Raw genomic sequence first — 16031 nt, forward strand, 5'->3', positions numbered from 1 at the left:
TGGACTACTGACTATTCTCAGGACTTCCAAACAATAAGAGCCAGCATCAGAGGTCACAGGAGAGGTGAGACCCCTGGATGACTCCCATAGCATTGCCCAGTCCTTTGTCTCCATCGAGTCTATAATGTTAATTTACCCTTTCTCCTCAGGCTCAACCTAGCTACTAATGGCCTGGAGAAGACATCAGGTAAGGCAACTGAAGGGGTTACCCAGTCTGTTGGGAACCAATTTGGATGAAAAACATCTAGAAACCTACTAGAGGGTAGTGGTGTGATATAATGTAGTAATAATTGTCTTCTAGTGTCCACTAAAGAACACTTATTCTAAGGTTTCTTTTTTACAGACATAGTCATGGATGACAGCCTTTCTGAGGACAGACAGACAGAAACTTGGGTATGTATTTGTATTTGTCATCTAGTGCTAACTAACAAAACTGCTCCCAAATTTAGCAGCTTAGTTACATATCTTCAGTCTCTTGGGTAAGGAATCTAGGGGCAGAAGAATTAAAAAAGTGTTGACTGCAGCTTTTGTCACCTCAAGCCTAGTGGATAGAGGATCCTTGTTCTGAGCAGCACATTCTAATGGCTACAGACAGCAGGGCTTTCCACAGCACTTTACTTTCTCCAGAAAGAGAATCCAAGACAAGAGAGGGCAGAAACTACTTCTGCCATGTCTCTGGGTTATGTAATCCAATCCCAATATCATTGGGAGAGAAGCACAACAAAACATGGCTATGACTCATAGAGCAGGTTAGCTTTTTACTCTATAGCACCTCCCCTCAGCTACTTTAACTCTCTTGGGCCCCTCTCTCCCAGACCCCAGTTGCAGGAGATCTTCAGGAGGTGACATATGCCCAGCTGGACCATGACTCCCTCACACAAAGGACTGTTAAAGATGTGACCCCACAGAACAGAGTTATCATGGCTGAGTCCAGTACATATGCAGCCATCATGAGATGCTGAGCCTGGGCATCCTGGAGACACAAATGGTCACTATTGGAAAGCCTGAAGAAGCCACCAAATGCTTCTCTTGGGATCAGCCTAGTGTGGAAGCTAGGTCCCTATTCCCCATCCAGGAGTTGAATTATATATGTGCTAGTATCAGCCCTTGGAAAGACTATATTGCAGTAGCTTTCAGAGCCCCAATTACACTCACCTAGCTGTTTCCAGAGACACAGTTACAGTTCTTTAGCTGTTTCTTCAGACCCATCTACATCCCATATTATTTAATGAGTAGCATTGTGTTTGTCCACCTGCCTTTACATCCCCAGTTGTGTAATGAGCCCAGTGAACCCTAAAGTCTTCCTTGGATCTCTCTGCTGACTCTGACTACAGTGCACTCATGTGAAGATTGCTGTCTGTAAGCAGGAGAGGGCAGGTGAAAGATAAGACAAGAGCCTGTGATTGGACAGTAGAAAAGGAGGGCTGGCTGATAGTTTTTGAGAGGCAGGACAGAGAGGAGAGAAGGGAGAAGAAAGGAGGATGGAGGAAGAGAAGGATGACCCAGATCCATGTGGCCTTAGATAGCCACAGGTAGCTATAAATATCTTATAAGGGATGGCTAATTACAGGACAATTTTTCTTATCTAGGTGGTCAGTTTATATTAATATCAATTGGCTCTGAGTTTGTTATGTGGACATTTTGTGGGGTGAGAATTTACTGATATAAATCTGATAAATTACAAGTCTCTAGAGTTTTGATTTTATCAGGTAACTGCGGATAGTGACTATAACCACAAGGGAGTGTGAGCAGAGTCTGCAGCAAGAAAGCTACAAGATGGGTGGTTGCTGCTGGGGCTAGCCATGGAGGCAGTGAGAGCACTGGTGCCAGAGGGTAGCTGGTGATAGTATGAGATGGTATTCCTATTTTCTTATTTAACACCACACTTATGCAGCTGAAAGCTGAGTCCCTTCTCTGTGTCAGCACTCATGGAGTGCCTTATGGATATTTTTTATGATGGAGCATCTACAGCCTGTGTAGGTCTTGGATACAGACTGTAAGGACCCAAAGACTGTCTTCATTGCTGTTCAGAGATGAGTGGAGAAATGAAGACTACAAAAGGGTGCACATGATTCCCATTTCTTTAAAATATATGTTTAATTGACCAAGACTGCATACTTAAGTGTGAACTGACAGTACTTGGTGTGACATTGTGTGTGTCACCACAAATACTCAACGCAACTGCCACCTCCCACAGGATAGTCTGAACATGTTCACTGATGATGAACTTTGGATCAGTGTTTCTTGATGGCATGTGTTGATCAGAAATATAAGAAAAATGAACAGTCAAAGGGAAAGGGAGACTGAGAATGGGTAGAGCTATTCTACCTATACACACCTCTATATAAGGATATACAGGGAGACTCACAGATGCCAATATGTACACACACATACATGTGTACACACGTATATTTATGCACATTGAGCAGGAGAGCACTGAGTCACTGTGAGATTACATTTGTCAGTATCTCTGCTCCACACCCCTTATCCAGGCTCAGATTCAGTGATCCTATACACATATACTAGATATGGTCAGCACTAATTAGACTCAGAGATTGACTAACAACAACAACAACAACAACAACAACAACAACACTGACAGCAGTGGTAACTTAAAACAGGACATACCAGGACATGGTGGCACACAGCTTTAATCCTGCTACTTAGGAGACAGAAGCAGGTGGTCTTTGTGAGGTCTAGGGAAGCCTTGTTATTGTATCATGTTCCAGGCCAACCAGTGCATGCCACATAGTGAGACCCTGTTTCAAAAAACAGCTGAATCTACCCCAAAAGGCACGAAGTCCAGTGTGAGACAAATACTACAATGGTAAGACCTGAAGGGAGTTTGAAAGAAGTGTTAGATAGGTTGATCATTTTCAAACATTGATTCTTCACATCTGTAAAAATTTCAAAATAAATTTAAAATATTAATTAAAAAAGAAAATACTCATGTTAACTTACAGAGACTGAAGCAGCAAGTACAGGGCCGGCATTACTCTGTACCAGGTGTGTGTGTGTGTGTGTGTGTGTGTGTGTGTGTAGTGGCTTTCAGTTTAGTGTATTTTTTGAATAATAAATTGTTTTATTCCAAATAAATGAATATAAGTCTTTAAATTAGAAAAACAACAAAATTCACAATATTGAACTCAAAATCAGAATAACATATTAGTGGTTGTATTTAAGAATAAAGTTGATTATAGCAGAGACCATTAATGTTTATGGAATACTAGGTTATAAAACTTGGAGAATGACATAAAGTTGGTTTAAAATCTCATAGAGCATACAATCACACTATATCTTTGCACACAGTTAAAAACTAAACATTTTCAAATTTAAGAGCGGCAGGACCCCTGCCGGAGACACCGCCGGACCCCGAAGGAAACAGACCGGATAAACAGTTCTCTGCACCCAAATCCCGTGGGAGGGAGAGCTAAACCTTCAGAGAGGCAGACAGGCCTGGGAAACCAGAAGAGACTGCTCCCTGCACACACATCTCGGACGCCAGAGGAAAAAGCCAAAGACCATCTGGAACCCTGGTGCACTGAAGCTCCCGGAAGGGGCGGCACAGGTCTTCCTGGTTGCTGCCGCTGCAGAGAGCCCCTGGGCAGCACCCCACGAGCGAACTTGAGCCTCGGGACCACAGGTAAGACCAAATTTTCTGCTGCAAGAAAGCTGCCTGGTGAGCTTGGGACACACGGAAGCAGAATTTCTCTAGAACCGGGCACGTTCTGTGTTTACCGGAAGTCCCACACCCGCGGATCCCGGCCCGCAGCAGCTCTCTGCTCCCAGACCCGGTGAGAGAGAGACCCAACCGCCTGGTCAGGTGGGCACTCCTGAGGCTGCAGAGCGGAAGAGACCACCAACACTGCTCACCCCTGCCCACATCCCTGGCCCAAGAGGAAACTGTATAAGGCCTCTGGGCTCCCGTGGGGGAGGGCCCAGGAGCGGCAGGACCCCTGCCGGAGACACCGCCGGACCCTGAAGAAAACAGACCGGATAAACAGTTCTCTGCACCCAAATCCCGTGGGAGGGAGAGCTAAACCTTCAGAGAGGCAGACAGGCCTGGGAAACCAGAAGAGACTGCTCCCTGCACACACATCTCGGACGCCAGAGGAAAAAGCCAAAGACCATCTGGAACCCTGGTGCACTGAAGCTCCCGGAAGGGGCGGCACAGGTCTTCCTGGTTGCTGCCGCTGCAGAGAGCCCCTGGACAGCACCCCACGAGCAAACCTGAGCCTCGGGACCACAGGTAAGACCAAATTTTCTGCTGCAAGAAAGCTGCCTGGTGAACTCAAGACACAGGCCCACAGGAACAGCTGAAGACCTGTAGAGAGGAAAAACTACACGCCCGAAAGCAGAACACTCTGTCCCCATAACTGACTGAAAGAGAGGAAAACAGGTCTACAGCACTCCTGACACACAGGCTTATAGGACAGTCTAGCCACTGTCAGAAATAGCAGAACAAAGTAACACTAGAGATAATCTGATGGCGAGAGGCAAGCGCAGGAACCCAAGCAACAGAAACCAAGACTACATGCCATCATCGGAGCCCAATCCTCCCACCAAAACAAACATGGAATATCCAAACACACCAGAAAAGCAAGATCTAGTTTCAAAATCATATTTGATCATGATGCTGGAGGACTTCAGGAAAGACCTGAACACACTTAGGGAAGCACAGGAAAACATTAATAAACAAGTAAAAGCCTACAGAGAGGAATCACAAAAATCCCTGAAAGAATTCCAGGAAAACACAATCAAACAGTTGAAGGAATTAAAAATGGAAATAGAAGCAATCAAGAAAGAACACATGGAAACAACCCTGGATATAGAAAACCAAAAGAAGAGACAAGGAGCTGTAGATACAAGCTTCACCAACAGAATACAAGAGATGGAAGAGAGAATCTCAGGAGCAGAAGATTCCATAGAAATCATTGACTCAACTGTCAAAGATAATGTAAAGCGGAAAAAGCTACTGGTCCAAAACATACAGGAAATCCAGGACTCAATGAGAAGATCAAACCTAAGGATAATAGGTATAGAAGAGAGTGAAGACTCCCAGCTCAAAGGACCAGTAAATATCTTCAACAAAATCATAGAAGAAAACTTCCCTAACCTAAAAAAAGAGATACCCATAGACATACAGGAAGCCTACAGAACTCCAAATAGATTGGACCAGAAAAGAACCACCTCCCGTCACATAATTGTCAAAACACCAAACGCACAAAATAAAGAAAGAATATTAAAAGCACTAAGGGAAAAAGGTCAAGTAACATATAAAGGCAGACCTATCAGAATCACACCAGACTTCTCGCCAGAAACTATGAAGGCCAGAAGATCCTGGACTGATGTTATACAGACCCTAAGAGAACACAAATGCCAGCCCAGATTACTGTATCCAGCAAAACTCTCAATTAACATTGATGGAGAAACCAAGATATTCCATGACAAAACCAAATTTACACAATATCTTTCTACAAATCCAGCACTACAAAGGATAATAAATGGTAAAGCCCAACATAAGGAGGCAAGCTATACCCTAGAAGAAGCAAGAAACTAATCGTCTTGGCAACAAAACAAAGAGAATGAAAGCACACAAACATAACCTCACATCAAATATGAATATAACGGGAAGCAATAATCACTATTCCTTAATATCTCTCAATATCAATGGCCTCAACTCCCCAATAAAAAGACATAGATTAACAAACTGGATACGCAACGAGGACCCTGCATTCTGCTGCCTACAGGAAACACACCTCAGAGAAAAAGACAGACACTACCTCAGAGTGAAAGGCTGGAAAACAACTTTCCAAGCAAATGGTCAGAAGAAGCAAGCTGGAGTAGCCATTCTAATATCAAATAAAATCAATTTCCAACTAAAAGTCATCGAAAAAGATAAGGAAGGACACTTCATATTCATCAAAGGAAAAATCAACGAAGATGAACTCTCAATCCTAAATATCTATGCCCCAAATACAAGGGCACCTACATATGTAAAAGAAACCTTACTAAAGCTCAAAACACACATTGCACCTCACACAATAATAGTGGGAGATTTCAACACCCCACTCTCATCAATGGACAGATCATGGAAACAGAAATTAAACAGTGATGTAGACAGACTAAGAGAAGTCATGAGCCAAATGGACTTAACGGATATTTATAGAACATTCTATCCTAAAGCAAAAGGATATACCTTCTTCTCAGCTCCTCATGGTACTTTCTCCAAAATTGACCATATAATTGGTCAAAAAACGGGCCTCAACAGGTACAGAAAGATAGAAATAATCCCATGCGTGCTATCGGACCACCACGGCCTAAAACTGGTCTTCAATAACAATGAGGGAAGAATGCCCACATATACGTGGAAATTGAACAATGCTCTACTCAATGATAACCTGGTCAAGGAAGAAATAAAGAAAGAAATTAAAAACTTTTTAGAATTTAATGAAAATGAAGATACAACATACCCAAACTTATGGGACACAATGAAAGCTGTGCTAAGAGGAAAACTCATAGCGCTGAGTGCCTGCAGAAAGAAACAGGAAAGAGCATATGTCAGCAGCTTGACAGCACACCTAAAAGCTCTAGAACAAAAAGAAGCAAATACACCCAGGAGGAGTAGAAGGCAGGAAATAATCAAACTCAGAGCTGAAATCAACCAAGTAGAAACAAAAAGGACCATAGAAAGAATCAACAGAACCAAAAGTTGGTTCTTTGAGAAAATCAACAAGATAGATAAACCCTTAGCCAGACTAACGAGAGGACACAGAGAGTGTGTCCAAATTAACAAAATCAGAAATGAAAAGGGAGACATAACTACAGATTCGGAGGAAATTCAAAAAATCATCAGATCTTACTATAAAAACCTATATTCAACAAAATTTGAAAATCTTCAGGAAATGGACAATTTCCTAGACAGATACCAGGTATCGAAGTTAAATCAGGAACAGATAAACCAGTTAAACAACCCCATAACTCCTAAGGAAATAGAAGCAGTCATTAAAGGTCTCCCAACCAAAAAGAGCCCAGGTCCAGACGGGTTTAGTGCAGAATTCTATCAAACCTTCATAGAAGACCTCATACCAATATTATCCAAACTATTCCACAAAATTGAAACAGATGGAGCCCTACCGAATTCCTTCTACGAAGCCACAATTACTCTTATACCTAAACCACACAAAGACACAACAAAGAAAGAGAACTTCAGACCAATTTCCCTTATGAATATCGACGCAAAAATACTCAATAAAATTCTGGCAAACCGAATTCAAGAGCACATCAAAACAATCATCCACCATGATCAAGTAGGCTTCATCCCAGGCATGCAGGGATGGTTTAATATACGGAAAACCATCAACGTGATCCATTATATAAACAAACTGAAAGAACAGAACCACATGATCATTTCATTAGATGCTGAGAAAGCATTTGACAAAATTCAACACCCCTTCATGATAAAAGTCCTGGAAAGAATAGGAATTCAAGGCCCATACCTAAACATAGTAAAAGCCATATACAGCAAACCAGTTGCTAACATTAAACTAAAAGGAGAGAAACTTGATGCAATCCCACTAAAATCAGGGACTAGACAAGGCTGCCCACTCTCTCCCTACTTATTCAATATAGTTCTTGAAGTTCTAGCCAGAGCAATCAGACAACAAAAGGAGATCAAAGGGATACAGATCGGAAAAGAAGAGGTCAAAATATCACTATTTGCAGATGACATGATAGTATATTTAAGTGATCCCAAAAGTTCCACCAGAGAACTACTAAAGCTGATAAACAACTTCAGCAAAGTGGCTGGGTATAAAATTAACTCAAATAAATCAGTAGCCTTCCTCTATACAAAAGAGAAACAAGCCGAGAAAGAAATTAGGGAAACAACACCCTTCATAATAGACCCAAATAATATAAAGTACCTCGGTGTGACTTTAACCAAGCAAGTAAAAGATCTGTACAATAAGAACTTCAAGACACTGAGGAAAGAAATTGAAGAAGACCTCAGAAGATGGAAAGATCTCCCATGCTCATGGATTGGCAGGATTAATATGGTAAAAATGGCCATTTTACCAAAAGCAATCTACAGATTCAATGCAATCCCCATCAAAATACCAATCCAATTCTTCAAAGAGTTAGACAGAACAATTTGCAAATTCATCTGGAATAACAAAAAACCCAGGATAGCTAAAGCTATCCTCAACAATAAAAGGACTTCAGGGGGAATCACTATCCCTGAACTCAAGCAGTATTACAGAGCAATAGTGATAAAAACTGCATGGTATTGGTACAGAGACAGACAGATAGACCAATGGAATAGAATTGAAGACCCAGAAATGAACCCACACACCTATGGTCACTTGATTTTTGACAAAGGAGCCAAAACCATCCAATGGAAAAAAGATAGCATTTTCAGCAAATGGTGCTGGTTCAACTGGAGGGCAACATGTAGAAGAATGCAGATCGATCCATCCTTATCACCCTGTACAAAGCTTAAGTCCAAGTGGATCAAGGACCTCCACATCAAACCAGACACACTCAAACTAATAGAAGAAAAACTAGGGAAGCATCTGGAACACATGGGCACTGGAAAAAATTTCCTGAACAAAACACCAATGGCTTATGCTCTAAGATCAAGAATCGACAAATGGGATCTCATAAAACTGCAAAGCTTCTGTAAGGCAAAGGACACTGTGGTTAGGACAAAACGGCAACCAACAGATTGGGAAAAGATCTTTACCAATCCTACAACAGGTAGAGGCCTTATTTCCAAAATATACAAAGAACTCAAGAAGTTAGACCGCAGGGAAACAAATAACCCTATTAAAAAATGGGGTTCAGAGCTAAACAAAGAATTCACAGCTGAGGAATGCCGAATGGCGGAGAAACACCTAAAGTAATGTTCAACATCTTTAGTCATAAGGGAAATGCAAATCAAAACAACCCTGAGATTTCACCTCACACCAGTGCGATTGGCTAAGATCAAAAACTCAGGTGACAGCAGATGCTGGCGAGGATGTGGAGAAAGAGGAACACTCCTCCATTGTTGGTGGGATTGCAGACTGGTAAAACCATTCTGGAAATCAGTCTGGAGGTTCCTCAGAAAATTGGACATTGAACTGCCTGAGGATCCAGCTATACCTCTCTTGGGCATATACCCAAAAGATGCCTCAATATATAAAAGAGACACGTGCTCCACTATGTTCATCGCAGCCTTATTTATAATAGCCAGAAAATGGAAAGAACCCAGATGGCCTTCAACAGAGGAATGGATACAGAAAATGTGGTACATCTACACAATGGAATATTACTCAGCTATCAAAAACAACGAGTTTATGAAATTCGTAGGCAAATGGTTGGAACTGGAAAATATCATCCTGAGTGAGCTAACCCAATCACAGAAAGACATACATGGTATGCACTCATTGATAAGTGGCTATTAGCCCAAATGCTTGAATTACCCTAGATCCCTAGAAAAAACGAAACTCAAGACGGATGATCAAAATGTGAATGCTTCACTCCTTCTTTAAATGAGGAAAAAGAATACTCTTGGCAGGGAAGGGAGAGGCAAAGATTAAAACAGAGACTGAAGGAACACCCATTCAGAGCCTGCCCCACATGTGGCCCATATATATACAGCCACCCAATTAGACAAGATGGATGAAGCAAAGAAGTGCAGACCGACAGGAGCCGGATGTAGATCGCTCCTGAGAGACACAGCCAGAATACAGCAAATATAGAGGCGAATGCCAGCAGCAAACCACTGAACTGAGAATAGGTCCCGTATTGAAGGAATCAGAGAAAGAACTGGAAGAGCTTGAAGGGGCTCGAGACCCCAAAAGTACAACAATGCCAAGCAACCAGAGCTTCCAGGGACTAAGCCACTACCTAAAGACTATACATGGACTGACCCTGGACTCTGACCCCATAGGTAGCAATGAATATCCTAGTAAGAGCACCAGTGGAAGGGGAAGCCCTGGGTCCTGCTAAGACTGAACCCACAGTGAACTAGTCTATGGGGGGAGGGCGGCAATGGGGGGAGGGTTGGGAGGGGAACACCCATAAGGAAGGGGAGGGGGGAGGGGGATGTTTGCCCGGAAACCGGGAAAGGGAATAACACTCGAAATGTATATAAGAAATACTCAAGTTAATAAAAAAAAAAGAATTAAAAAAAATAAAATAAAAAGTTGAATATGAAAAAAAAATTTAAATATAAATAACTTCAGTAATAGTCCATTTATGTTAAGCAGTTTAGTGTATTTATGGAAATTTTGAGCATGTGAACAAGTGGATCTCTGATTCTTCTGCATTCTTTTGCGGTCTTTTTTATTCTGTTGGTTTGCCTTGATGTGATTTTTTTGTTTTATCTTTTTTTTAAACTTTATTTTTTATTTTTGAAAGAAGATTCTCCCATTATGGCCATGTTAGTTTCAATAGAGTATGCTAAAAGGTTTGAACATATAGTAGACATTATATCTACATGTATGTTTATATATTTTAGATCCCTGATTTATTTTAACTTAAGGCACTTTTCTATTTTGTGATTATTTCTTTTTTTTCTTTATTAATTTGAGTATTTCTTATTTACATTTCGATTGTTATTCCCTTTCCCGGTTTCCGGGCAAACATCCCCCTAACCCCTCCCCCTTGACTTCTATATGAGTGTTCCCCCCCATCCTACCCCTGACCGCCCTCCCCCCAACAATCACATTCACTGGGGGTTCAGTCTTAGCAGGAACAAGGGCTTCCCCTTCCACTGGTGCTCTTACTAGGCTATTCATTGCTACCTATGAGGTTGGAGTGGGGGGTAAGTCCATGTATAGCCTTTGGGTAGTGGCTTAGTCCCTGGAAGCTCTGGTTGGTTGGCATTGTTGTTCATATGGGGTCTCGAGCCCCATCAAGCTTTTCCAGTCCTTTCTCTGATACCTTCAACGGAGGGGTCCCGATCTCAGTTCAGTGGTTTGCTACTGGCATTCGCCTATGTATTTGCTGTATTCTGGGTGTGTCTCTCAGGAGAGATCTACATCCGGTTCCTGTCAGCCTGCACTTCTTTGCTTCATCCATCTTGCCTAATTGGGTGGCTGTATATGTATGGGCCACACGTGGGACAGGCTCTGAATGGGTGTTCCTTCTGCTTCTGTTTTAATCTTTGCCTCCCTATTCCCTGCCAAGGGTATTCCTGTTCCCCTTTTAAAGCAGGAGTGAAGCATTTGCGTTTTGATCATCTGTCTTGAGTTTCATATGTTCTGTGCATCTAGGGCAATTCAAGCATTTGGGCTAATAGCCACTTATCAATGAGTGCATACCACGTGTGTTTTTCTGTGATTGGGTTACCTCACTCAGGATGATATTTTCAAGTACCCTCCATTTAGCTATGAATTTCATAAAGTCATTGTTTTTGATAGCTGAGTGATATTCCATTGTGTAAATGTACCACATTTTCTGTATCCATTCCTCTGTTGCAGGGCATCTGGGTTCTTTCCAGATTCTGGTATTATAAATAAGGCTGCTGTGAACATAGTGGAGCACGTGTCTTTGTTATACGTTGGGGCATCTTTTGGGTATATGCCCAAGAGAGGTATAGCTGGGTCCTCAGGTAGTTCAATGTCCAATTTTCTGAGGAAGCTCCAGACTGATTTCCAGAATGGTTGTACCAGTCTGCAATCCCACCAACAATGGAGGAGTGTTCCTCTTTCTCCACACCCTCTCCAGCATTTGCTGTCACCTGAGTTCTTGATCTTAGCCATTCTCACTGGTGTGAGGTGAATCTCAGGGTTGTTTTGATTTGCATTTGCCTCATGACTAAAGATGTTGAACATTTCTTTATGTGTTTCTCAGCCATTTGGCATTCCTCAGCTGTGAATTCTTTGTTTAGCTCTGAGCCCCATTTTTTTTTTATCGGATATTTTTTTACTTACATGTCAAATGTTATTCCCTTTCCTGATTTCCTGCCCATAAGCCCTCTATCCCCTTCCCCTCCCCTTCTTTTATTATTATTATTGTTAAATGTTGTAATTTTTTGCAATACATATATATATATATATATATTTATTAACTTGAGTATTTCTTATTTACATTTCGAATGTTATTCCATTTCCCGGTTTCCGGGCCAACATCCCCTTAACCCTTCCCCCTCCCCTTCCTTATGGGTGTTCCCCTCCCCATCCTCCCCCCATTACCGCCCTCCCCCAAACAGTCACATTCACTGGGGGTTCAGTCGTAGTAGGACCAAGGGATCCCCCTTCCACTGGTGCTCTTACTAGGCTGAGCCCCATTTTTTAATACGGTTATTTGTCTCCCTGCAGTCTAACTTCTTGAGTTCTCTGTATATTTTGGATATAAGCCCTCTGTTGTAGGATTGGTAAAGATCTTTTCCCAATCTGTTGGTTTCCGTTGTGTCCTAACCACAGTGTCTTTTGCCTTACAGAAGCTTTGCAGTTTTATGAGATCCCACTGGTTGATTCTTGATCTTAGAGCATAAGCCACTGGTGTTTTATTCAGGAAATTTTTTCCAGTGCCCATGTGTTTGAGATGCTTCCCCACTTTTTCTTCTATTAGTTTGAGTGTATCTGGTTTGATTTGGAAGTCCTTGATCCACTTGGACTTAAGATTTGTACAGGGTGATAAGCATGGATCGATTTATATTCTTCTACATGTTGACCTCCAGTTGAACCAGCACCATTTGCTGAAAATGCTATCTTTTGTCCATTGGATGGTTTTGGCACCTTCGTCAAAAATCAAGTGACCATAGGTGTGTGGGTTCATTTCTGGATCTTCCATTCTATTCCATTGGTCTATCTGTCTGTCTCTGTACCAATACCACGCAGTTTTTATCACTATTGCTCTGTAATACTGCTGGAGTTCAGGGATAGTCATTCCCCCTGAAGTCCTTTTATTGTTGAGGAAATTTTAGCTACCCTGGTTTTTTTGTTATTTCAGATGAATTTGCAAATTGTTCTGTCTAACTCTTTGAAGAATTGGATTGGTATTTTGATAGGGATTGCATTGAATCTGTAGATTGCTTTTAGTAAAATGGCCATTTTTACTATATTAATCCTGCCAATCCATGAGCATGGGAGATCTTTCCATCTTCTGAGGTCTTCTTCAATTTCTTTCTTCAGAGTCTTGAAGTTCTTATTGTACAGATCTTTTACTTGCTTGGTTAAAGTCACACTGAGGTACTTTTATATTATTTGGGAGGTACTTTATATTATGAAGGGTGTCATTTCCCTAATTTCTTTCTCGGCTTGTTTCTCTTTTGTGTAGAGGAAGGCTACTGATTTATTTGAGTTAATTTTATACCCAGCCACTTTGCTGAAGTTGTTTATCAGCTGTAGTAGTTCTCTGGTGGAACTTTTGGTATCACTTAAATATACTATCATATCATCTGCAAATAGTGATATTTTGACTTCTTCTTTTCCAATCTGTATCCCCTTGATCTCCTTTTATTGTTTGATTGCTCTGGCTAGAACTTCAAGAACTATATTGAATAAGTAGGGACAGAGTGGACAGCCTTGTCTTGTCCCTGATTTTAATGGGATTGCTTCAAGTTTCTCTCCATTTAATTTAATGTTAACAACTGGTTTGCTGCATATGGCTTTTACTATGTTTAGGTATGGGCCTTGAATTCCTATTCTTTCCAGGACTTTTATCATGAAGGGGTGTTGAATTTTGTCAAATTCTTTCTCAGCATCTAATGAAATGATCATGTGGTTTTGTTCTTTCAGTTTGTTCATATAATGGATCACGTTGATTTTTTTCTGTATATTAAACCATCCCTGCATGCCTGGGATGAAGCCTACTTGATCATAGTGGATGATTGTTTTGATATGCTCTTGGATTCAGTTTGCCAGAATGTTGTTGAGTTGTTTTTGTTGATATTCATAAGGGAAATTGGTCTGAAGTTCTCTTTTTTCTTGGGTCTTCGTGTGGTTTAGGTATAAGAGTAATTTTGGCTTCATAGAAGGAATTCAGTAGTGCTCCATCTGTTTCAATTTTGTGGAATAGTTTGGATACTATTGGTATGAGGTCTTCTATGAAGGTCTGATAGAATTCTGCACTAAACCCGTCTGGACCTGGGCTCTTTTGGGTTGGGAGACCTTTAATGACTGCTTCTATTTCACTAGGAGTTTTGGGGTTGTTTAAATGTTTTATCTGTTCCTGATTTAACTTTGGTACCTGGAATCTGTGTAGGAAATTTTCCATTTCCTGTAGATTTTCAAGTTTTGTGGAATATAAAATTTTGTAGTAGGATCTGATGATTTTTTTTAATTTCCTCTGAATCTGTAGTTATGTCTCCATTTTCATTTCTGATTTTGTTAATTTGGACACATTCTCTGTGTCCCCTCGTTAGTCTGAGTTGATTTTCTCAAAGAACCAACTTTTGGTTCTGTTGATTCTTTCTATGGTCCTTTTTCTTTCTACTTGGTTGATTTCAGCTCTGAGTTTGATTATTTCCTGCCTTCTACTCCTTCTGGGTGTATTTGCTTCTTTTTGTTCTAGGGCTTTTAGGTGTTCTGTCAAGGTGGTGACATATGCTTTCTCTTGTTTCTTTCTGCAGGCACTCAGAGCTGTGAGTTTTCCTCTTAGCACAGCTTTCATTGTGTCCCATAAGTTTGGGTATGTTTTACCTTCATTGTCATTAAATTCTAAGAAGTCTTTAATTTGTTTTTTATTTCTTCCTTGACCAGGTTATCGTTGAGTAGAGCATTGTTCAACTTCCATGTATATGTGGGAGTTCTTCTCTTATTGTTATTGAAGACCAGATTTAGCCTGATAGTTTAAATGGTCTGATAGGATGCATGGGATTATTTTTATCTGTCTGCATCTGTTGAGGCCTGTTTTATGACCAAGTATATGGTCAATTTTGGAGAAAGTACCATGAGGAGCTGAGAAGAATGTATATCCTTTTGCTTTAGGATAGAATGTTCTATAAATATCTGTTAAGTCCATTTGGTTCATGACTTCTCTTAGTCTGTCTACATCTATGTTTAATTTCTGTTCCTATGACCTGTCCATTGATGAGAGTGGGGTGTTGAAATCTCCTGCTATTGTTGTGTGTGGTGCAATGTGTGTTTTGAGCTTTAGCAAGGTTTCTTTTATGTATGTATGTGCCCTTGTATTCAGAGCATAGATATTTAGGATAGAGAGTTCATCTTGGTGGATTTTTCCTTTGATGAATATGTAGTGTCCTTCCTTATCTTTTTTGATGACTTTTGGTTGAAAGTTGATTTTATTTGATATTAGAATGGCTACTCCAGCTTGCTTCTTCCAACCATTTGCTTGGTAAGTTGTTTTAGACAAAAACAATTCTGGGTCACTTATTTTGAAATGGATGAGTGCCCCAATCTTTCACTGTGGGCCCTGTCTATCTATTGGAGGTCGTTTTTTTAGGTTCCATCTCCATACTGTTGGGCATTTTGGCTAAGGTAATCTCCATTGAGTCCTGGACACCTCTCACATTCAGGTTTCTTAGACTTTCTAGAGGTTTTCCTTTACCTCGACCCCCTACAGCTGCATATTTCTATTTATTGTTCTGGCCTTCTGGGCTTCTCTTCTGTCTTCCCCATACATGACCTCGTCCCCCTTTTCCCTCCCCTCTCTTCTCCCACCCAGCACAAGCACATAAGCAACAAAAATCTGTTAGTTGACTCCATCAGAACCCATTTATCCTACCACAGCAAGCCCTGTATACCTTAACACACCTGAAGAGCAAGATTTTTACCTGAAATCTAGGAAAGAAACAAGGAGCTATTCAGGCACCTATCATGCATATGGTGTACAGATATACATTCTGGCAAAACACACATAAAATAAAATAAATAAATCTAATGCAAATTTAGAAATAAATCTCACTATGAACTGTGCTTCATAAATGAATAAATAAGTAAATAAATATTGCCTATTCCTGTATATGCTTGCTGCCCCAGGGAAGGCAGATGCCTGGGAACAGGGATGGAGAGCACTTTCTCAGAGGCAAAGGGTGGGGGGAGGAGGGGCAAAGACCTCTGGGAGAGGAGACTGGGGGG

The 16031-nt window shown here is 41.0% G+C and overlaps 1 protein-coding gene across 4 annotated transcripts in view; it reads left to right on the plus strand.

Moving 5' to 3' along the window:
* Window positions 1-4796, plus strand: part of Lair1 (leukocyte-associated immunoglobulin-like receptor 1) — a 120697-nt gene extending 115901 nt beyond the window's left edge. For 2 of the 4 annotated variants that reach the window (XM_017589623.3, XM_017589620.3), the window contains exons 6-9: window positions 22-64; window positions 150-187; window positions 344-393; window positions 816-1684. In XM_017589623.3, coding sequence (XP_017445112.1) covers window positions 22-64; window positions 150-187; window positions 344-393; window positions 816-962 — 278 coding nt within the window. In that variant the 3' untranslated portion in view covers window positions 963-1684. Of the gene's footprint in view, window positions 1-21; window positions 65-149; window positions 188-343; window positions 394-815; window positions 1685-3337 lie in introns of those variants that run through there. The other 2 variants (XM_063272104.1, NM_001029928.1) reach the window with 2 other exon arrangements.
* The last annotated feature ends 11235 nt before the right edge of the window (window positions 4797-16031 follow it).

This window comes from Rattus norvegicus, chromosome 1, assembly GCF_036323735.1.
Source record: "Rattus norvegicus strain BN/NHsdMcwi chromosome 1, GRCr8, whole genome shotgun sequence".
Classification (NCBI taxonomy): domain Eukaryota; kingdom Metazoa; phylum Chordata; class Mammalia; order Rodentia; family Muridae; genus Rattus; species Rattus norvegicus.